The sequence below is a fragment of the Nerophis ophidion genome, linkage group LG11 (genome assembly GCF_033978795.1).
Source record: "Nerophis ophidion isolate RoL-2023_Sa linkage group LG11, RoL_Noph_v1.0, whole genome shotgun sequence".
In the NCBI taxonomy this organism is placed as follows: Eukaryota; Metazoa; Chordata; class Actinopteri; order Syngnathiformes; family Syngnathidae; genus Nerophis; species Nerophis ophidion.
In genome coordinates, this window is record NC_084621.1 from 69,768,514 (window position 1) to 69,793,197 (window position 24,684).

At 37.3% G+C, this 24,684-nt stretch overlaps 1 protein-coding gene across 1 annotated transcript; it reads left to right on the plus strand.

Moving 5' to 3' along the window:
• The first annotated feature begins 5,593 nt into the window (after positions 1-5,593).
• LOC133562410 (uncharacterized) lies at positions 5,594-18,358 on the plus strand. The gene is made up of 7 exons (XM_061916592.1): positions 5,594-5,748; positions 7,881-8,062; positions 8,122-8,241; positions 8,327-8,383; positions 15,358-15,576; positions 17,625-17,744; positions 17,828-18,358. Exons 2-7 carry the CDS (start codon positions 7,886-7,888, stop codon positions 17,882-17,884), a joined length of 750 nt encoding a protein of 249 aa, XP_061772576.1. The 5' UTR covers positions 5,594-5,748; positions 7,881-7,885; the 3' UTR covers positions 17,885-18,358.
• Positions 18,359-24,684: the final 6,326 nt, after the last annotated feature.

Sequence of the window (24,684 nt, forward strand, 5' to 3'; positions counted from 1 at the left end):
GGTAAGCACTCCATTTATGTTGAAATAGCATTGCTTCAAATTCCACATTTTGCAGTTTGCAGTCACTTTCAACTCACTCTCACGGCGTCTGTCTACCCCAACGTCTCACTCTTCCTTCATGCTGGCTTCTAGAAGAAATGTTTCATCCTCAGTATATGCAGCTTCAAAAAGATGCGGTTGTGAATCCTCATTTGTCAGAAACTGGTCGTTTTCATTGTTTGTTACCGAGTCTGGCATGATTAGAAAACACAGGTGTTTGTTTCTGGGAGTAGGACACAGTTGTTGCTAGAAGTCAGAAGTGTGCTGCTATGGAAACGGAAATCCATCCATCCAATCTACTAATAAAAGTATCAATCAATCAAACCATCCATTTCTACTGCTTGTCCCTCTCGGCTCGCGGAGGAAGGTGCTGGCAATGCGCTGAAAAAAATGCTGAAAATCCAGTAAATGTTGTACATCTGAAGGTTTGAAGTTGTTTTAGGGGCTTTGAAGGCAACAACGGTGACTCATCCTCCTCCAAATAAATAAAGTAAGAGAATATTTTTAAACTTGAAAAAAATATTTTTCAAAGAACACCAACCTATATTGTACTTGTCTCGATTGTTATTGTTGACATGTTTGGAAATAAAGGTTTAGAAGAAGCAGAAATGTTACCAAAGAATGGATGAAGGTGGACCCCGACTTAAACAAGTTGAAAAACTTATTGGGGTGTTACCATTTAGAATAAGCGGTAGAAATGGATGGATGTAAGGAATATGTAGTGTACTAGTGTGCAATCTACTAATATGTAGTGTACTAGTGTGCAATCTACTAATATGTAGTGTACTAGTGTGCAATCTACTAATATGTAGTGTACTAGTGTGCAATCTACTAATACAAGTCTCAATATGTAGTGTACTAGTGTGCAATCTACTAATAAAAGTCTCAATATGTAGTGTACTAGTGTGCAATCTACTAATACAAGTCTCAATATGTAGTGTACTAGTGTGCAATCTACTAATATGTAGTGTACTAGTGTGCAATCCACTAATATGTAGTGTACTAGTGTGCAATCTACTAATACAAGTCTCAATATGTAGTGTACTAGTGTGCAATCTACTAATATGTAGTGTACTAGTGTGCAATCTACTAATATGTAGTGTACTAGTGTGCAATCTACTAATATGTAGTGTACTAGTGTGCAATCTACTAATACAAGTCTCAATATGTAGTGTACTAGTGTGCAATCTACTAATATGTAGTGTACTAGTGTGCAATCCACTAATATGTAGTGTACTAGTGTGCAATCTACTAATATGTAGTGTACTAGTGTGCAATCTACTAATATGTAGTGTACTAGTGTGCAATCTACTAATACAAGTCTCAATATGTAGTGTACTAGTGTGCAATCTACTAATATGTAGTGTACTAGTGTGCAATCCACTAATATGTAGTGTACTAGTGTGCAATCTACTAATACAAGTCTCAATATGTAGTGTACTAGTGTGCAATCTACTAATATGTAGTGTACTAGTGTGCAATCTACTAATATGTAGTGTACTAGTGTGCAATCTACTAATATGTAGTGTACTAGTGTGCAATCTACTAATATGTAGTGTACTAGTGTGCAATCTACTAATATGTAGTGTACTAGTGTGCAATCTACTAATATGTAGTGTACTAGTGTGCAATCTACTAATACAAGTCTCAATATGTAGTGTACTAGTGTGCAATCTACTAATATGTAGTGTACTAGTGTGCAATCTACTAATATGTAGTGTACTAGTGTGCAATCTACTAATATGTAGTGTACTAGTGTGCAATCTACTAATACAAGTCTCAATATGTAGTGTACTAGTGTGCAATCTACTAATATGTAGTGTACTAGTGTGCAACCTACTAATATGTAGTGTACTAGTGTGCAATCTACTAATACAAGTCTCAATATGTAGTGTACTAGTGTGCAATCTACTAATATGTAGTGTACTAGTGTGCAACCTACTAATATGTAGTGTACTAGTGTGCAATCTACTAATATGTAGTGTACTAGTGTGCAATCTACTAATATGTAGTGTACTAGTGTGCAATCTACTAATATGTAGTGTACTAGTGTGCAATCTACTAATATGTAGTGTACTAGTGTGCAATCTACTAATATGTAGTGTACTAGTGTGCAATCTACTAATATGTAGTGTACTAGTGTGCAATCTACTAATATGTAGTGTACTAGTGTGCAATCTACTAATACAAGTCTCAATATGTAGTGTACTAGTGTGCAATCTACTAATATGTAGTGTACTAGTGTGCAACCTACTAATATGTAGTGTACTAGTGTGCAATCTACTAATATGTAGTGTACTAGTGTGCAATCTACTAATATGTAGTGTACTAGTGTGCAACCTACTAATATGTAGTGTACTAGTGTGCAATCTACTAATATGTAGTGTACTAGTGTGCAATCTACTAATATGTAGTGTACTAGTGTGCAATCTACTAATATGTAGTGTACTAGTGTGCAATCTACTAATATGTAGTGTACTAGTGTGCAATCTACTAATATGTAGTGTACTAGTGTGCAATCTACTAATATGTAGTGTACTAGTGTGCAATCTACTAATATGTAGTGTACTAGTGTGCAATCTACTAATACAAGTCTCAATATGTAGTGTACTAGTGTGCAATCTACTAATATGTAGTGTACTAGTGTGCAACCTACTAATATGTAGTGTACTAGTGTGCAATCTACTAATATGTAGTGTACTAGTGTGCAATCTACTAATATGTAGTGTACTAGTGTGCAATCTACTAATACAAGTCTCAATATGTAGTGTACTAGTGTGCAACCTACTAATATGTAGTGTACTAGTGTGCAATCTACTAATATGTAGTGTACTAGTGTGCAATCTACTAATATGTAGTGTACTAGTGTGCAACCTACTAATATGTAGTGTACTAGTGTGCAATCTACTAATATGTAGTGTACTAGTGTGCAATCTACTAATATGTAGTGTACTAGTGTGCAATCTACTAATATGTAGTGTACTAGTGTGCAATCTACTAATATGTAGTGTACTAGTGTGCAATCTACTAATATGTAGTGTACTAGTGTGCAATCTACTAATACAAGTCTCAATATGTAGTGTACTAGTGTGCAATCTACTAATATGTAGTGTACTAGTGTGCAATCTACTAATATGTAGTGTACTAGTGTGCAATCTACTAATACAAGTCTCAATATGTAGTGTACTAGTGTGCAACCTACTAATATGTAGTGTACTAGTGTGCAATCTACTAATATGTAGTGTACTAGTGTGCAATCTACTAATATGTAGTGTACTAGTGTGCAATCTACTAATATGTAGTGTACTAGTGTGCAATCTACTAATATGTAGTGTACTAGTGTGCAATCTACTAATATGTAGTGTACTAGTGTGCAATCTACTAATATGTAGTGTACTAGTGTGCAATCTACTAATACAAGTCTCAATATGTAGTGTACTAGTGTGCAATCTACTAATATGTAGTGTACTAGTGTGCAATCTACTAATATGTAGTGTACTAGTGTGCAATCTACTAATACAAGTCTCAATATGTAGTGTACTAGTGTGCAACCTACTAATATGTAGTGTACTAGTGTGCAATCTACTAATATGTAGTGTACTAGTGTGCAATCTACTAATATGTAGTGTACTAGTGTGCAATCTACTAATATGTAGTGTACTAGTGTGCAATCTACTAATATGTAGTGTACTAGTGTGCAATCTACTAATATGTAGTGTACTAGTGTGCAATCTACTAATATGTAGTGTACTAGTGTGCAATCTACTAATATGTAGTGTACTAGTGTGCAATCTACTAATATGTAGTGTACTAGTGTGCAATCTACTAATATGTAGTGTACTAGTGTGCAATCTACTAATATGTAGTGTACTAGTGTGCAATCTACTAATATGTAGTGTACTAGTGTGCAATCTACTAATATGTAGTGTACTAGTGTGCAATCTACTAATATGTAGTGTACTAGTGTGCAATCTACTAATATGTAGTGTACTAGTGTGCAATCTACTAATACAAGTCTCAATATGTAGTGTACTAGTGTGCAATCTACTAATATGTAGTGTACTAGTGTGCAACCTACTAATATGTAGTGTACTAGTGTGCAATCTACTAATATGTAGTGTACTAGTGTGCAATCTACTAATATGTAGTGTACTAGTGTGCAATCTACTAATACAAGTCTCAATATGTAGTGTACTAGTGTGCAACCTACTAATATGTAGTGTACTAGTGTGCAATCTACTAATATGTAGTGTACTAGTGTGCAATCTACTAATATGTAGTGTACTAGTGTGCAACCTACTAATATGTAGTGTACTAGTGTGCAATCTACTAATATGTAGTGTACTAGTGTGCAATCTACTAATATGTAGTGTACTAGTGTGCAATCTACTAATATGTAGTGTACTAGTGTGCAATCTACTAATATGTAGTGTACTAGTGTGCAATCTACTAATATGTAGTGTACTAGTGTGCAATCTACTAATACAAGTCTCAATATGTAGTGTACTAGTGTGCAATCTACTAATATGTAGTGTACTAGTGTGCAATCTACTAATATGTAGTGTACTAGTGTGCAATCTACTAATACAAGTCTCAATATGTAGTGTACTAGTGTGCAACCTACTAATATGTAGTGTACTAGTGTGCAATCTACTAATATGTAGTGTACTAGTGTGCAATCTACTAATATGTAGTGTACTAGTGTGCAATCTACTAATATGTAGTGTACTAGTGTGCAATCTACTAATATGTAGTGTACTAGTGTGCAATCTACTAATATGTAGTGTACTAGTGTGCAATCTACTAATACAAGTCTCAATATGTAGTGTACTAGTGTGCAATCTACTAATATGTAGTGTACTAGTGTGCAATCTACTAATATGTAGTGTACTAGTGTGCAATCTACTAATACAAGTCTCAATATGTAGTGTACTAGTGTGCAACCTACTAATATGTAGTGTACTAGTGTGCAATCTACTAATATGTAGTGTACTAGTGTGCAATCTACTAATATGTAGTGTACTAGTGTGCAATCTACTAATATGTAGTGTACTAGTGTGCAATCTACTAATATGTAGTGTACTAGTGTGCAATCTACTAATATGTAGTGTACTAGTGTGCAATCTACTAATACAAGTCTCAATATGTAGTGTACTAGTGTGCAATCTACTAATATGTAGTGTACTAGTGTGCAATCTACTAATATGTAGTGTACTAGTGTGCAATCTACTAATACAAGTCTCAATATGTAGTGTACTAGTGTGCAACCTACTAATATGTAGTGTACTAGTGTGCAATCTACTAATATGTAGTGTACTAGTGTGCAATCTACTAATATGTAGTGTACTAGTGTGCAATCTACTAATATGTAGTGTACTAGTGTGCAATCTACTAATATGTAGTGTACTAGTGTGCAATCTACTAATATGTAGTGTACTAGTGTGCAATCTACTAATATGTAGTGTACTAGTGTGCAATCTACTAATATGTAGTGTACTAGTGTGCAATCTACTAATATGTAGTGTACTAGTGTGCAATCTACTAATACAAGTCTCAATCCATCCATGCATGTGTGATGACGTCATAAAAGGGGCGGCTCTGACCGGAAGTGCAAAGTCTCGCTTCGTCTCCTAAACGCAACAAACATCTTTTCGCCTTCAATTCTTTTCATTTCCACCGATTTCAGTCTGCAGGAACTCATCGTAAAAGGTAAGTTTGTACTTTGATGTTAGCTTTTATTGTTCACGGACGCCATTTAATGACGACGAAGACGACTCTGTAGAAATGTCTACAACCACGCCACATTTTTGAAGAGTTGCTGTCGTCTGTCTACTTTTATGAAGTTTAAATGTGTTGTTGTCCAACAAATCATCTTGGAAAGAAACATTTGAAACGTTTAAGGAAGTCGTCACTCTTCAAAATAAAAACAGTACCGGTAATGGCCAGAGGTGGCAGTGCGGAGCACACTGTTATATACTTCTTACTTGCACATGTTCAATATTTAATGTGTTTAATTTAATCACAATAAATAACACATTGTGTTATATACTTCTTACTTGCACATGTTCAATATTTAATGTGTTTAATTTAATCACAATAAATAACACATTGTGTTATATACTTCTTACTTGCACATGTTCAATATTTAATGTGTTTAATTTAATCACAATAAATAACACATTGTGTTATATACTTCTTACTTGCACATGTTCAATATTTAATGTGTTTAATTTAATCACAATAAATAACACATTGTGTTATATACTTCTTACTTGCACATGTTCAATATTTAATGTGTTTAATTTAATCACAATAAATAACACATTGTGTTATATACTTCTTACTTGCACATGTTCAATATTTAATGTGTTTAATCACAATAAATAACACATTGTGTTATATACTTCTTACTTGCACATATTCAATATTTAATGTGTTTAATCACAATAAATAAAGAAGCACACATAGAATATCTATATTTTAATAATAATAATTCTGTCTGTGGTATATTTTATTTTGTATGTAGGCTATGCAGTGTTTTAACAGGATTTTAGTTGTGATGTGTATTTTATTTCTCAGTTGGATTGTTCACTGTAGTCTAATTACTGCGTTTAGGTCGACAATTTTATGATCTGTTGAAAAGTTCCAGTCAGCAGTGGTTCTCAAACTTTTTACACCCAAGTACCACCTGAGAAAAAGCTTGGCTCTACTAGTAGCACAATAATCCCCAACATTAAATGCAGTAGCCTAGTAGGCCTACATATTCATTAAAACCAGCCAGAGGTTTTATTTAACACCATCCATCCTTCTATTTTCTACCGCTTATTCCCTTTTGGGGTCAAGGGGGGCGCTGGTGCCTCTCTCAGCTACAATATTTAACACGTGTATTTATTATCTTTAGCTTCGGTAATATTACACATAGTTTGAACAGTACCACTGTGTTTGAAACTGTGAAAATAAAACACTGCTCAAAGAAAATATATGCACATAAAAGTTAAATAACCAGGTACTAAAATACATAGCAAAATACAGTTTTTAAAGGTAAGATTAAAATGTACTTCAAATGATATAGTGTGTGTGTGTGTGTGTGTGTGTGTGTGTGTGTGTGTGTGTGTGTGTGTGTGTGTACAAACAGCATCCAAAATGTTTCTCTTTTTTACGTACATTGCAATATAACGAAATATACTCTATGATTTTGCTTTTTATTTTGTTCATCCTAGTTACAATTAAAAAAATGTATATTTTATCCAAAACATTTGTACCAACAAATGTATTCTTAAACGATGTGTATATATATATATATATATACATATATATATATATGCAACATCATGCAAAATAATAACTGGATTTCCTTATTCTCTTTTGTTCTTAGTGCAAAACAACTACATAGCCTTGATTTTGTCATTTTTCCTTCAATTTACTGGTCATTGTAATCTGAATAACATTTTGGGGTTTAAGGAAAACCAAACAATATTTTTCTATAAACCATCTTAATTATTTATGTATATATCACAACAATGTGAGACAATTGAACAACATCAACCTAATAAAATGATTCCCTTTTATTACATAGGATTGTTGGCAAAGTAGTCATTGTGCAAAATAACAACAAAAACGACTATTGGCTCTCATTCAAATCAGATACTGATATCTACTGCCCTGGGAATGACGGATCCAAGCGTCCACCATTAAGAAAACATCAGTCCCAGTCATGGAACTAAAGTCCAGTTGAAAAAAAAATGGACTTATAATGACAACTTACTTTTGGATCAACAATGTGTTGCTTAGTACTAGAATAACATCCACAGAAGTAAAGTATATCAATGTTTTGCTCACAGGCAGGATGTCTTTGACCATGACACGATCTGATGGGGTCACCGTCATGACGCTGACCTCCGACCCCAAGAGTCGTTGGCCTCCACTCTGCCAGATCCTGTGCGGGCTGTGCTACAGCCCCTTCTGCTGCTCAGTGTCCCAGCACCTCAGGGCGGCCATGGGGACGTCCCAGTCCACACTCGGGGTGAGATGTCACTGCTCAACAATGTCAGCACCATGCCAATCCAAGTCTGCCCTGCCTAGGCGCTTCATATAATGGTGGGCTTGCTCCACATCGGCCTGGGAACCATCCTCCTGTGCACGGGACCTGCCTCCTGGTGGCAGATGGAGGAAACTGCATTCCCTGAGTGGCTGGGAGGATTGGTAAGCCCCTTGTTTTCAATTCCAGCTGCAACATGATTTACCTCCCACCTCACCTATGAAGTCTTCAAATCATCTTCTTTTCTAGTTCATCTTATTCGGCATCGTCTGCATTTTGTCCGAGAAGTACCCGAGTCCATGTCTGGTGAGTGGCCTCCTCACAATCAGGAAGTCTTTATTACCGCATTTCCCAGACCATACCTGGATACGAGCCACACCCACTCAATATTAGAAGAAAAACATATTTTCCCATATTTTAGCCACACTGTACTACAAGTCGAAGTTTTAACATTGTTGAAGGAGTTACTTACATGTTTATTTACACACCTTAATTGTTTCCAAACAGTGTCTCTAACACGGCAGTAAAACGGCTGATGAAACAAAACACAAGTTATGGAGCCACTCGCTGCGCAAGCTAGCTCTCCAATCAGCCAAACACACTCAATATCTCCACGCTGACGTCTTGGGGAATTTACTCGGGAATTTGTGAAAGTGAAACAATACAAAAAGAATGTTATTGTAAGTTGATAATACTAACACAGACACTCGTAGATGTGTTAGCATATTAGCTAATGCTAATAAGGTCGCTAGCTTCATTACATTATGATAACATGACAAAATACACATGAAAACACTCCTACAGTAAGTACAAATTGTTTTAGGCAAGGCAAGGCAACTTTATTTGTATCGCACTTTTCATACACAAAGCAGACTCAAAGTGCTTCACAGACAACAAAGTGAAATGAAAGAAAATAAAAGCTAAATTAAAATGCAGGCAATAAAAATAAAAACAGTTTAAAAGTTTAAAAGATTTAGCTGAAAGCTAAGAGGAACATAACCGTTTTCAGTCTAGTTTTAAAAGTAGTTAGAGTTGGGGAAAGTCTGACATCTTCAGGAAGTTTAGTCCAGTTATTTGTTGCCTAGTGACTGAATGATGCTCTCCCTGGCTTTGACTTGACTCTGGGAAGAGCTAACAGATCGGTCTCAGAAGATCTTAGTGATCTAGAGGGCTTATATAGTGGGAGCATATCAGTCATGTGCTTGGGCCCTAAACCATCTGGTCATTTATATGTGAGCAGGAGGATTTGGAAGTCAAGTCTCTGATGTACAGGAAGCCAATGTAAGGACTGAAGAATTGCTGTAATGTTTTGGTCTTTGTTGGAACTCTAGCAGCAGCGTTGTGAACAAGCTGGAGCTGCCTGACAGTTTTTTTGGGAAGACCTGCAAGGAGACCATTACAATAGTCTAGCTTACCGGTAATAAAGGCATGTACAAGTTTTTCTAAGTCTTGAGCTGACATGAGCCCTCTAAGTCTTGTTACGTTTTTGAGGTGATAGTAGACCGATTTTGTTACTGATTTGATGTGACTGTCGAAATGTAAATCAGAATCTAAAATAAGTTATTTTGTTATAATGTTTAATTAGTTGTATTGTAAAACTTACAACATTGCTTGGAAATATGAATGATAAATCCTTTCGAGCAGAAACACCTTGGACAGTTTTACTTCCGGTTTAAGGAAAAACAGGAAGTACATTTTAGAATCTGCAGTGAGCGAACTCCTCTAAAAGATGGCACTATACCAGAAACAAAACCACACCGTTTCCGTCCTCTGCTTGGGCTTGATTAAACATTGTGAACACAAAACATTATGGTAATATCCATAAATTAGCCGCAACGTTCCATAAGCCGCGAGGTTCCAAATGTAGACAAAACTAGCGGCGTCGTATCGTGCGGAATGTACTGTAATGGCATTTAAATAAATAAATGATAAATGGGTTGTACTTGTATAGCACTTTTCTACCTTCAAGGTACTCAAAGCACTTTGACACTACTTCCACATTCACACACACATTCACACACTGATGGAGGGAGCTAACCAGCACCCATCAGGAGCAAGGGTGAAGTGTCTTGCTCAGGACACAACGGACGTGACGAGGTTGGTACTAGGTGGGATTTGAACCAGGGACCCTCGGGTTGCACACGGCCACTCTCCCACTGCGCCACGCATACATTTTGATGCTCTATGCAGTCCAATGTAGGTCAACTTTCTGAAGAAAACATCTACATTGTAGATTTTGTGTCAGCAAATGATTGTAATATCTAATGTTCGAGTGTATTTCATGAAAACATCTTATTTGCCAAAAGCCACTCCTCCTCCTAGACTCGTCCCGATCTCGATAATGCCATCAAATATTTGCTAATCCAAGCCAAGCCGATCTTTACACAGCTGTGTGAAGATTGAACTCCCGGGAGAAAATGACATTTCCATGTTCTTTATGCGGTGACTATCATCTCAAAAAGTCCTTGATGCTTACAATGACAGCAGAATGATGACTCTAGGTGTCCACATTCTAACTTTCTGCTTCATTCTGCATTCATATGTGCTACTTTTACACTTTCATGCAGAGAGGGAATTCACCACTAAGGCTATTTGGCAAAAGTGTATTGATGAAAGAGTTAATAAGCAGCGACACAAACAGAAAGTGCAAGATTGTCACAGACATTTTAAAACAAATTAAGGCCCGGGGGCCAAATGTGGCCCATTAAGCTCTTCAAACTGGCCCGCCGCACATTCCCAAATCATTTTTTAGATTTTTTAAAATGGAAATTATGATGTGCACTCATCTTTTCTAATGACTGTAAGTCTTCAACCGTACTAAGTATTTCAATGCTTGGAATCTGTGCTTTTGCATGCTATTAAAGTTAATGTGGTGATGTAAATAAATAAATGCTATTAAAGTTAATGTGGTGATGTAAATAAATAAATGCTATTAAAGTTAATGTGGTGATGTAAATAAATAAATGCTATTAAAGTTAATGTGGTGATGTAAATAAATAAATGCTATTAAAGTTAATGTGGTGATGTAAATAAATAAATGCTATTAAAGTTAATGTGGTGATGTAAATAAATAAATGCTATTAAAGTTAATGTGGTGATGTAAATAAATAAATGCTATTAAAGTTAATGTGGTGATGTAAATAAATAAATGCTATTAAAGTTAATGTGGTGATGTAAATAAATAAATGCTATTAAAGTTAATGTGGTGATGTAAATAAATAAATGCTATTAAAGTTAATGTGGTGATGTAAATAAATAAATGCTATTAAAGTTAATGTGGTGATGTAAATAAATAAATGCTATTAAAGTTAATGTGGTGATGTAAATAAATAAATGCTATTAAAGTTAATGTGGTGATGTAAATAAATAAATGCTATTAAAGTTAATGTGGTGATGTAAATAAATAAATGCTATTAAAGTTAATGTGGTGATGTAAATAAATAAATGCTATTAAAGTTAATGTGGTGATGTAAATAAATAAATGCTATTAAAGTTAATGTGGTGATGTAAATAAATAAATGCTATTAAAGTTAATGTGGTGATGTAAATAAATAAATGCTATTAAAGTTAATGTGGTGATGTAAATAAATAAATGCTATTAAAGTTAATGTAGTGATGTAAATAAATAAATGCTATTAAAGTTAATGTGGTGATGTAAATAAATAAATGCTATTAAAGTTAATGTGGTGATGTAAATAAATAAATGCTATTAAAGTTAATGTGGTGATGTAAATAAATAAATGCTATTAAAGTTAATGTGGTGACGTAAATAAATAAATGCTATTAAAGTTAATGTGGTGATGTAAATAAATAAATGCTATTAAAGTTAATGTGGTGATGTAAATAAATAAATGCTATTAAAGTTAATGTGGTGATGTAAATAAATAAATGCTATTAAAGTTAATGTGGTGATGTAAATAAATAAATGCTATTAAAGTTAATGTGGTGATGTAAATAAATAAATGCTATTAAAGTTAATGTGGTGACGTAAATAAATAAATGCTATTAAAGTTAATGTGGTGATGTAAATAAATAAATGCTATTAAAGTTAATGTGGTGATGTAAATAAATGCTATTAAAGTTAATGTGGTGATGTAAATAAATGCTATTAAAGTTAATGTGGTGATGTAAATAAATAAATGCTATTAAAGTTAATGTGGTGATGTAAATAAATAAATGCTATTAAAGTTAATGTGGTGATGTAAATAAATAAATGCTATTAAAGTTAATGTGGTGATGTAAGGAGTTACTAGGTCACAGCAGCTGAGACCAGGCACCAAGCGCTGTGGGTGGGGAGTGTTTCCACTGAGGCCAGCCTGACATGCGGGTGTCAGGGACAGATTACAACAAAGTTGTAAAGCTTAGTGATGTATCACATATATCAATCAATGTTTACTTAAATAGCCCTAAATCACGAGTGTCTCAAAGGGCTGCACAAACCACTACGACATCCATAAGGGCAAGGAAAAACTCCCACCCAGTGGGACGTGGGTGACAATGATGACTATGTATATCACATTGTAGCTGAGTTGTTTTTTTACACTTCGCGTTCTTATTTCGTTGTTTGTTGCATTTTTGTTGCATTTCGCTTAATTGTAAACTATGTGAATGGAGAGGGGGTGTGACGTTCATATGTTGACAATATTCAGTGTTTAGCTTCATACTTAATTGTGTAAATCCAACATTCTTTATTTTCATGTACATTCTAGGTGTCTCATTCGATAACAAATTGTAAAATTCCATTGTTTTTTTAAGACGGTCTGTCACAAAGTTTTCAGTATTCAATCAGACATTATTGTGCAGTTTTGTATTAGTGTTCCTGAAAATAGATATACCGGCCCCCAGACACATTCTTTTCTCTAAATTTGGCCTCAGAGGCAAAAGAATTGCCCTGGCCTGTTTTTAAAACAAGCTATGAGAGCACTTTTGTGCATGATGTCACAAAGATATATATATATCCATGGCGCCTATCTCAGCTACAATCGGGCGGAAGGCGGGGTACACCCTGGACAAGTCGCCACCTCATCACAGGGTCAACACAGATAGACAGACAACATTCACACTCACATTCACACACTAGGGCCAATTTAGTGTTGCCAATCAACCTATACCCCAGGTGCATGTCTTTGGAGGTGGGAGGGGCCTATCCCCAGGTGCATGTCTTTGGAGGTGGGAGGTAGCCGGAGTACCCGGAGGGAACCCACGCATTCACGGGGAGAACATGCAAACTCCGCACAGAAAGATCCCGAGCCTGGATTTGAACCCAGGACTGCAGGACCTTCGTATTGTGAGGCAGATGCACTCACCCCTCTGCAAAATGACATATCAAAACAACACTAAATTAAAGTGCACCTTTTGTACAGAACACCACTACAATAGTTTCAAAGAAATAATGTGCACTTTTGTGCATGATGTCACACAAGATATTTCAATAACTGTCAAATAAAAAATGAGCTGCATAATAGGAATTATAGCAGTGCAGCTACTTACTAAAAAGTGTTATAACTGGCATCAAGTTCAATAATAAATCAAATGAAAGAGCCACTTTGCAATCTTTGCAAAAAAAAAGGATGAGCAATGCATTTACAAATCCTCGTACAGTGACTCGCCATTCACAAAGCGGACGTATGCGATGAACAGGCAGTCTTTATTGCTGTCAGTAGCTTGGTCCACTTGTAAAGCAAAACAACTTTCTTTTAATTTGTCTACGAGTTATTCCTCAAGATCACTTGCAATGTCGCATATACGTCTTGCAACTATGTCGTTTGACAGCGGGACAGCTTTTAATTTTACTGCGCTTGTCTCGTCAAGCATGACTGACACCATGTCTATTGCAGCGGGGAGAATGAGCTGCTCAGCACTTGGCTGTGCTTTTTTGCATTGTGCAGTTCTCTATGCAAGTCTATATGAAGCCATTTGAGCGATACTGTTTACTGTTGCAGCTTTTACCGTGCGCTTCTCCTGTTGACAGTACTCTGACAGTTTTCTTTGAAAGAAATCCAGTGGCTTATTGACATGATTGGGGTGTGTGGTCTCCAGGTGTCTCTTTAATCTGTTGGGTCTCATGCTGTCCGACACACAACACTCAGGGTTCTCTCCTCTGCCCCCACCACCGCTGCCGTGAATCCAAGAGCAAGATACCCTTCATCATATTTTATTTTCGGTTGGCTTTTTGGTTGATTAGGCCCGTCAAGATTTTTGTTTCTCTGCAGGCGATGGCTCTGGCTCGACGACCTTTGAGGTGCGGGTCACAAATGTATCCATTTTGTGTAATTGTGGTCCCCACATTAGCCTGCTACCCGTCCGCACGAAGGTTTGTTCCGCTTAGCCCCGCCCCCATTAGTTACTGTTGCTATGTCTGTCAAACTTTCGTTCCTACCTAGAAATTTAAAGCCTACAGGAAAAATAAGTAATTTACATTTATTTATATAGCGGATTTCACAGAGGGAATCACAAAGTGATTCACAGTGTGTATAGAAAATGAAAGCATAGTAAAAAAAAAAATCTAAGAATATAATAAAAAAATATATATATATATGAAGTGAAATTTCCTCCCGTTCCTCGCGCCCCACCTGAGAAAGAAGGTGCGAATGAGGTGGTTCGGCTTCAAGCGGGAAGATGTTGAACAGACTGGGGCACAAGCGTTGCTACCAAAAGTAGCATTACTGCTAATATGTGGCATCATTAGAAAAGTCACCTGCTAATAACTGTGCTTAATAAATACACTTTTGGTCAATTGACTTAGTCGTGATTTCCCTCTGCATGAAAGTTGAAAAGTTGCATATATGAATGCAGAATGAAGAAGAATGTTTGAATGTAGACACGTAGAATCCTCATACTGCTGTCATTATATGTGTTCATTCAAGGCTAAGGCAAAATACTCAGATATATATCTTGTTTTGCGATATGGCCTAAAAATCCAGAGATATTAAACAATATCGCCCAACACTAATTGTGGTCTTATTTGTATTAGACTTTATTAAATGCATTTATATTATTATTTAGCACGGCTGGGATGGAGGGAGGGGAAAAAAGGGAGACAGAGGGGGGGGATAAGATAGAGAGACAACAACAAGAAATAGGATATGTAGAATTCTGATAACAAAAGTGATATCAAAGAAGCAGTTAGTGAATAAAATAAAAGCAGAGAAATGATAGAGAACATTATGAGAGTACAGATGGATGAAACAGCAATAGTATTATTGATGATGAATATACATCCCTAAGTAATGTAGAAGTGTGTTGTTCTTCATGCTAATTATTTGTCATTTGATTGGCAGGTGACTGTCAACGTGATGTTGAACATGCTGGGCACGGCCTTTGCCATCACTGCCATCGTACTCTACAGCCTCAACGTGGCAAACATCAACTTGTGGCGCTGGTGTGACCCTGACCAGGACCAGTATGACTGGGGGAGAAGACCCACCCCCAAGTCCACCTTGAGCCCCAGTGATGAGCTAATGAAGGAGCGATGCTTGGAGGGGAAATATCTATTTGTGGTGAGTTTGGCTGCATTTCTTCCACATCACCTCTGAAGTCCAAAGTCTTTCCTTTCAAAAAACAAGGACATGTTATGTTCATTATCTGGTGCCGAGTCAAAACTCTTCTAGGCCCAAGTGAACATTTGGAACTTTCATGCAAGTGTAGAATGTAGGACGCCTCGATGTACCAAAACAAAGGCAAAGACTTTTGGTCAAAAGAAGAAAGTTATGAGACGTCCTTAAGAGAGGCCCCAAAAGAGGAATTCTGGGCTCATTCCCGGGTCACTAGGGACTTGCCATCGGTGGGGGCCCCGTTTTGTGTGAAGATGTGCATTTCAAATGTCAAATCATGAATGACAGGCGGCATTACACCAACAATATTCCTAGCCCCTTCCTGCTCTGTCACTGATGAGAGTAATGGAACATTTTGGGCTCCGATCCCTGGTCAGAACTTTGCAATTAAGGTTTTGGCAAAGTTACTTTCATTATTTTGCACTCCAGAAAAATTATTATTAATCTATTTATTTTCCATGAGTTTGTTTTAGTACAAAACATGTGTCAAATAAATTCAAGTTTGACTGAAAAAGAATTGTCAAAAAGTGTAAACATTTTTTTTAATGGGGGGGCCACCCCCCAAATAAAATGTTGCTGAGGGCCCTAGTTCAGTTTTATGCTGCTGTGTACTACACAAAAATGATGTATCCATTTTTGAAAGAGTTTGTTACTTACGGTTACCCTGGACTGATTCACCTTTCTCATTTATAGAAGCTGCACCCACTTTATTTTACCAAGAAAAAAAGAAGTTTCCATTTATTATCTATGGTGGGAAATGACTTATTTACACAAAAATATTTTGTAAATGTTGATTTACATACCTTCATTGCTTCCAAACGGTGTCTGTGTGTAACAAGGCAGTAAAACGGCTGATGAAACAAAACAGAAGTCATGGTCAGGGACCCCCTAGCTTTGCAAGCTAACTCCCCAATCAGCTAAGCAGACTCAAAAAGTCCACGCTGACCTTCTGCTGAATTAACAGAGGAGTTTGTGAAAGTGAGACAATACAAAAAGAATGCCACAGTACTAACAGACACTCGTAAAGGTGTTAGCATAGTGGCTAATGCTATCAACGCTAGCTTGATTACATTATAATAGCAAGTAGAAATATACGTGCACACGTGACATATTTAGTACAGCAGTCAGGAACCTTTTTGGCAGAGAGAGCCATGAAAGCCAAATATTTTCAAATGTATTTCCGTGAGAGCCACATCATATTTTTTAACACTGCCTAAAGCCTGCATTTTTTAAGTAAAACCAACATTTTTAGAGTATAATAAGTCTCTAAATTATTTTTAATAACATCGTTATTTCTTGAACAGGTGCGGTAGAAAACAGTTGGATGGATTCAAATACATGAGAATGTTTTATATTTTGAACGTTATTTTTGACATCGTGATTACCAGCAGAATTATTCATGACTTATGGTGTTAAGCAATGTCAACTAAGATTGATCTGAGAGCCACATGCAGTCATCAAAAGAGCCACAGGTTCCCTTCCCCTGCTTCAGTATGTAAAATTGTTTTAGTTGCCTTGTAAAACTTAGAAATCTTGCCTGTGAGTGACGAATGAAGAATCTGGACAAGTAGAAACGCTATGGACGATTCAAAAACTAAATGGAAGGACACTGCAGCACCTGCACTGAGTGAACTGCTGCAAAAGAGGGCGCCGTTGCACAAGCAATGACAGCATGAAAACTATTTGCTTTGTGCTGGTCAGCCAAGAGAACTCCATCAATGATTGTGAGAGGTGGTGACTTGTCCAGGGAGTACCCCGCCCTCTACCCGATTGTAGCTGAGATAGGCTCCAGCAACCCCAAAGGGAATAAGTGGTAGAAAATGGATGGATGGATGATTAACAATGCTTATCATGAGTAGGAATGATGATGATGATGATGATGATGAGTTAGACTGCTTATCATGATGAACAAAAATGATGATGATGATGATGATGATGAGTCCGACTGCATTGACTTGCACGATGGCGTTGGCGTTGGCGTTGGCGTTGATCAGATGCTGGTGAGAGGCATCCACGGGGTCCTGATAGTGCTGGCTGTCCTGGAGCTCTGCCTGACCATAAGCTGCTGTGTGTTGTCCATCAAGGCTCTCAAGCGCAACAACCAGCCCATGAAGGTAAGAGATAGCCAGTGAGCTAGCCAGTGAGCTAGCCAGTGAGCTGTCACTCACATGTCCTGATGGCTCTTCTTTTCTCTCAGAGCCAGGATGCTGAGAAGTACAGCCCACTTCTGGAGGAAGACCCCCCTCATGCCTGAGGACATCTTCTTCCTTGTAGTCACTCAGCAACTTCCTGCATGCCAGCTCCAGTTCTTCATTTCCTAAAGTCCCTTTAAACATAGCACCTTCACCAACTTCTAGCAACTTCCTGCCTGCCAGCTCCAGTTCTTCATTTCCTAAAGTCCCTTTAAACATAGCACCTTCACCAACTTCTAGCAACTTCCTGCTTGTCAGCTCTAGTTCTTCATTTCCTAAAGTCACTGGCTGTCATTGGCTGTTTGAAGTTTTTTTTTTTATGGGCTGCGATCAATCAATCAATCAATCAATCAATCAATCAATCAATCAAAAAAGAAAGCATGAAAAGTGCAAGAAAAGAGGTGTGGTGTAAGGAGAAAGTGTTGCAATATTGACACTGAGGTTGCTGTGAATGATGTGTTCAATGTTGCTGTGAATGATGTGTTCAATGTTGCTGGGAATGATGTGTTCAATGTTGCTGTGAATGATGTGTTCAATGTTGCTGTGAATGATGTGTTCAATGTTGCTGTGAATGATGTGTTCAATGTTGCTGTGAATGATGTGTTCAATGTTGCTGTGAATGATGTGTTCAATGTTGCCGTGAATGATGTGTTCAATGTTGCCGTGAATGATGTGTTCAATGTTGCCGTGAATGATGTGTTCAATGTTGCTGGGAATGATGTGTTCAATGTTGCTGTGAATGATGTGTTCAATGTTGCTGTGAATGATGTGTTCAATGTTGCTGTGAATGATGTGTTCAATGTTGCCGTGAATGATGTGTTCAATGTTGCCGTGAATGATGTGTTCAATGTTGCCGTGAATGATGTGTTCAATGTTGCTGTGAATGATGTGTTCAATGTTGCTGTGAATGATGTGTTCAATGTTGCCGTGAATGATGTGTTCAATGTTGCTGTGAATGATGTGTTCAATGTTGCCGTGAATGATGTGTTCAATGTTGCCGTGAATGATGTGTTCAATGTTGCCGTGAATGATGTGTTCAATGTTGCCGTGAATGATGTGTTCAATGTTGCCGTGAATGATGTGTTCAATGTTGCTGTGAATGATGTGTTCAATGTTGCTGTGAATGATGTGTTCAATGTTGCTGTGAATGATGTGTTCAATGTTGCTGGGAATGATGTGTTCAATGTTGCTGTGAATGATGTGTTCAATGTTGCTGTGAATGATGTGTTCAATGTTGCTGTGAATGATGTGTTCAATGTTGCTGTGAATGATGTGTTCAATGTTGCCGTGAATGATGTGTTCAATGTTGCCGTGAATGATGTGTTCAATGTTGCCGTGAATGATGTGTTCAATGTTGCTGTGAATGATGTGTTCAATGTTGCTGTGAATGATGTGTTCAATGTTGCCGTGAATGATGTGTTCAATGTTGCTGTGAATGATGTGTTCAATGTTGCCGTGAATGATGTGTTCAATGTTGCCGTGAATGATGTGTTCAATGTTGCCGTGAATGATGTGTTCAATGTTGCCGTGAATGATGTGTTCAATGTTGCCGTGAATGATGTGTTCAATGTTGCTGTGAATGATGTGTTCAATGTTGCTGTGAATGATGTGTTCAATGTTGCTGTGAATGATGTGTTCAATGTTGCTGTGAATGATGTGTTCAATGTTGCTGTGAATGATGTGTTCAATGTTGCTGTGAATGATGTGTTCAATGTTGCTGTGAATGATGTGTTCAATGTTGCTGTGAATGATGTGTTCAATGTTGCTGTGATTGATGTGTTCAATGTTGCTGTGATTGATGTGTTCAATGTTGCTGTGATTGATGTGTTCAATGTTGCTGTGAATGATGTGTTCAATGTTGCTGTGAATGATGTGTTCAATGTTGCTGTGAATGATGTGTTCAATGTTGCTGTGAATGATGTGTTCAATGTTGCTGTGAATGATGTGTTCAATGTTGCTGTGATTGATGTGTTCAATGTTGCTGTGAATGATGTGTTCAATGTTGCCGTGAATGATGTGTTCAATGTTGCCGTGAATGATGTGTTCAATGTTGCCGTGAATGATGTGTTCAATGTTGCCGTGAATGATGTGTTCAATGTTGCCGTGAATGATGTGTTCAATGTTGCCGTGAATGATGTGTTCAATGTTGCCGTGAATGATGTGTTCAATGTTGCCGTGAATGATGTGTTCAATGTTGCCGTGAATGATGTGTTCAATGTTGCCGTGAATGATGTGTTCAATGTTGCCGTGAATGATGTGTTCAATGTTGCCGTGAATGATGTGTTCAATGTTGCCGTGAATGATGTGTTCAATGTTGCCGTGATTGATGTGTTCAATGTTGCTGTGAATGATGTGTTCAATGTTGCTGTGAATGATGTGTTCAATGTTGCTGGGAATGATGTGTTCAATGTTGCTGTGAATGATGTGTTCAATGTTGCTGTGAATGATGTGTTCAATGTTGCTGTGAATGATGTGTTCAATGTTGCTGTGAATGATGTGTTCAATGTTGCTGTGAATGATGTGTTCAATGTTGCTGTGAATGATGTGTTCAATGTTGCTGTGAATGATGTGTTCAATGTTGCTGTGAATGATGTGTTCAATGTTGCTGGGAATGATGTGTTCAATGTTGCTGTGAATGATGTGTTCAATGTTGCTGTGAATGATGTGTTCAATGTTGCTGTGAATGATGTGTTCAATGTTGCTGTGAATGATGTGTTCAATGTTGCTGTGAATGATGTGTTCAATGTTGCTGTGAATGATGTGTTCAATGTTGCTGTGAATGATGTGTTCAATGACTTCACAGCAACTACTTGACTTTGTGCCGTGTTTGCCATTTAAATAAAAAGCTTTTCCTTGAGGGTATGAATGATAAAAAAACAAAACTTCAAATTGCCACATCAGAAGTTGATGTAGAGATTGAATATACTTTTTGATCACATATATTGATATATTATCTTATTCTTACTTTATTGAGTGGGGGCCTTTTAGATATCCTACAGGTCAAGAAAATGTAAAGTTGATAAATTATTGACCTACAGTATTCGGGCTGAAATTACTTCACATCAAATTATTAATTTTTTTTTTTTTTCAGGAAATGTTTTTCCATCTAAGAGTGTTTTGTTTGTGGAAAAGACATGAAACCTAACAAAAATGTTGTTTGTCAACTGCTAGCTGAGAAGTTGTTGTGTGCTATTAAAGGTTGGCGGTAAAGAAATATTAGCACGTATTTGACCTTATTGAACACTTTGACACTTTTTGCTCCCCGGGACCTCCAACAAGTTCCAAGTCTTACATGAAATATTGTTTGGATTCTGAAAATGAAAAATATCAAATATACTTTTCAGTGGAAAAAGTTTGGACAGCCCTAATTTAAAGCTTTGCTCTATAAAGATTGAGTTTGTTCGAATGCAGTTTTTGGCCTGATTGTCAAAATGATTGCAACAATAAAGCAGTTTTCGTTGATCGTTTGTTGTCATGCAGCAAGCTGGAAGAAATGAAAGCGGTCGTGGAAACTTTTTCATTTTGTCACTTTTCTTTCATTTGAGCCATTTGCTGAGTTCAAGTTAAAGTAGCAATGATTGTCACACACACACCTTATGTGTACAAAATTATTCTCTGCATTTGACCATCACCCTCGTTCACCCCCTGGGAGGTGAGGGGAGCAGTGAGCAGCAGTGGTGCCACGCCCGGGAATCATTGTTGGTGATTGAACCCCCAATTCCAAGTCTTGTTGCTGAGGGCCAAGCAGGGAGGTCATGGCTCCCATTTTTATAGTCTTTGGTATGACTCGGCCGGGGTTTGAACTCACGACCTACTGATCTCAGGGCAGACACTCTAACCACTAGACCACTGAGCAGATGTAAAAAGTTCATTTTCTTTCTCATTCTTGCACACTCGGGACTCCATCTTGACAGAAACAATTGTCTTCTTTAAAAGTAGAAGAGAAGCATTCAGACCTTTGCTGACTTTGGAGTATTTGCACCTGTTCAGTCTTCTTGGGAAGGATGCCACACCTTTTTCTCACCTGGATTTGGGTTTCTGCTGGAAGGTCAACGTTGGTGGACAGCCAAACTCAGCTCTCTCCAGTGATGCTCAATGGGGTTAGGTCAGGGCTCCGACTGGGTCATTCAAGAAGGCTCCCAGAGTTCTTCTGAAGCCACTTTCTTACAGACCCTGTTTCCATAAGAGTTGGGAAATTGTGTTAGATGTAAATATAAACAGAATACAATGATTTGCAAATCCTTTTCAAGCCATATTCAGTTGAATATGCTACAAAGACAACATATTTGATGTTCAAACTCATAAACTTTATTTTTTTTTTTTGCAAATAATAATTAACTTAGAATTTCATGGCTGCAACACGTGCCAAAGTAGTTGGGAAAGGGCATGTTCACCACTGTGTTACATCACCTTTTCTTTTAACAGCACTCAATAAATGTTTGGGAACTGAGGAAACTATTTGTTGAAACTTTGAAAGTGGAATTCTTTACCATTCTTGTTTTATGTAGAGCTTCAGTCCTTCAACAGTCCGGGGTCTCCGCTGTACTATTTTACGCTTCATAATGTGCCACACATTTTCCATGGGAGACAGGTCTGGACTGCAGGCGGGCCAGGAAAGTACCCACACTCATTTTTTACGAAGCCACGCTGTTGTAACACGTGCTGAATGTGGCTTGGCATTGTCTTGCTGAAATAAGCAGGGGCGTCCATGAAAAAGACGGCGCCTAGATGGCAGCATATGTTGTTCCAAAAGCTGTATGTACCTTTCAGCATTAATGGTGTCTTCACAGATGTGTAAGTTACCCATGCCTTGGGCACTAATACACCCCCATACCATCACACATGCTGGCTTTTACACTTTGCGTCAATAACAGTCTGGATGGTTCGCTTCCCCTTTGGTCCGGATGACACCATGTCGAATATTTCCAAAAACAATTTGAAATGTGGACTCGTCAGACCACAGAACACTTTTCCACTTTGCATCAGTCCATCTTAGATGATCTCGGGCCCAGAGAAGTTGGTGGTGTTTCTGGATGTTGTTGATAAATGGCTTTGGCTTTGCATAGTAGAGCTTTAACTTGCACTTACAGATGTAGCGACCAACTGTATTTAGTGACAGTGGTTTTCTGGAGTGTTTCTGAGCCCATGTGGTGATATCCTTTAGAGATTGATGTAGGTTTTTGATACAGTGCCGTCTGAGGGATGGAAGGTCACGGTCATTCAATGTTGGTTTCCGGCCATGCCGCTTATGTGGAGTGATTTCTCCAGATTCTCTGAACCTTTTGATGATATTATGGAGCGTAGATGTTGAAATCCCTAAATTTCTTGCAATGTCACTTTGAGAAAGGTTGTTCTTAAACTGTTTGACTATTTGCTCACACAGTTGTGGACAAAGGGGTGTACCTCGCCCCATCCTTTCTTGTGAAAGACTGAGCATTTTTTGGGAAGCTGTTTTTATAGCCAATCATGGCACCCACCTGTTCCCAATTAGCCTGCACACCTGTGGGATGTTCCAAATAAGTGTTTGATGAGCATTCCTCAACTTTATCAGTATTTATTGCCACCTTTCCCAACTTCTTTGGCACGTGTTGCTGGCATCAAATTCTAAAGTTAATGATTATTTGCAAAACAAAAACGTTTATGAGTTTGAACATGAAATATGTTGTCTTTGTAGCATATTCAACTGAATATGGCTTGAAAAGGATTTGCAAATCATTGTATTCTGTTTATATTTACATCTAACACAATTTCCCAACTCATATGGAAACGGGGTTTGTACTTTAGCTTCATGCCTAGAGTCACGGTCTTGTTGCAAGGTCAACCTTAGAGTCAACCTACTCAGTGGTCTAGTGGTCAGAGTGTCCGCCCTGAGATCAGTAGGTCGTGAGTTCAAACCCCGGCCGAGTCATACCAAAGACTATAAAAATGGGAGCCATGACCTCCCTGCTTGGCACTCAGCATCAAGGCTTGGAGTTGGGGGTTCAATCACTGCTCACTGCTCCCCTCACCTCCCAGGGCGTGAACAAGGGTGATGGGTCAAATGCAGAGGACACATTTGGCCACACTTTGTGTGTGTGTGTGTGTGTGTGTGTGTGTGTGTGTGTGTGTGTGTGTGTGTGTGTGTGTGTGTGTGTGTGTGTGTGTGTGTGACAATCATTGGTACTTGAACTTGAACTTGACAGTCTTGTTGCAAGGTCAAGTTGTAAACAATAAAGGCATCCTGGGTATTTTTATATGAATAATTGTGACATGAATAAGTGTGTAAATGATTGTGACATGAATAAGTGTGTAAATAATTGTGACATGAATAAGTGTGTAAATAATTGTGACATGAATAAGTGTGTAAATAATTGTGAGATGAATAAGTGTGTAAATAATTGTGACATGAATAAGTTTGTAAATGATTGTGAGATGAATACGTGTGTAAATAATTGTGACATGAATAAGTGTGTAAATAATTGTGACATGAATAAGTGTGTAAATAATTGTGACATGAATAAGTGTATAAATGATTGTGACATGAATAAGTGTGTAAATAATTGTGAGATGAATAAGTGTGTAAATAATTGTGACATGAATAAGTGTGTAAATAATTGTGACATGAATAAGTGTGTAAATAATTGTGACATGAATAAGTGTATAAATGATTGTGACATGAATAAGTGTGTAAATAATTGTGAGATGAATAAGTGTGTAAATAATTGTGACATGAATAAGTGTGTAAATAATTGTGACATGAATAAGTGTGTAAATAATTGTGACATGAATAAGTGTGTAAATAATTTTGAGATGAATAAGTGTGTAAATAATTGTGAGATGAATAAGTGTGTAAATAATTTTGAGATGAATACGTGTGTAAATA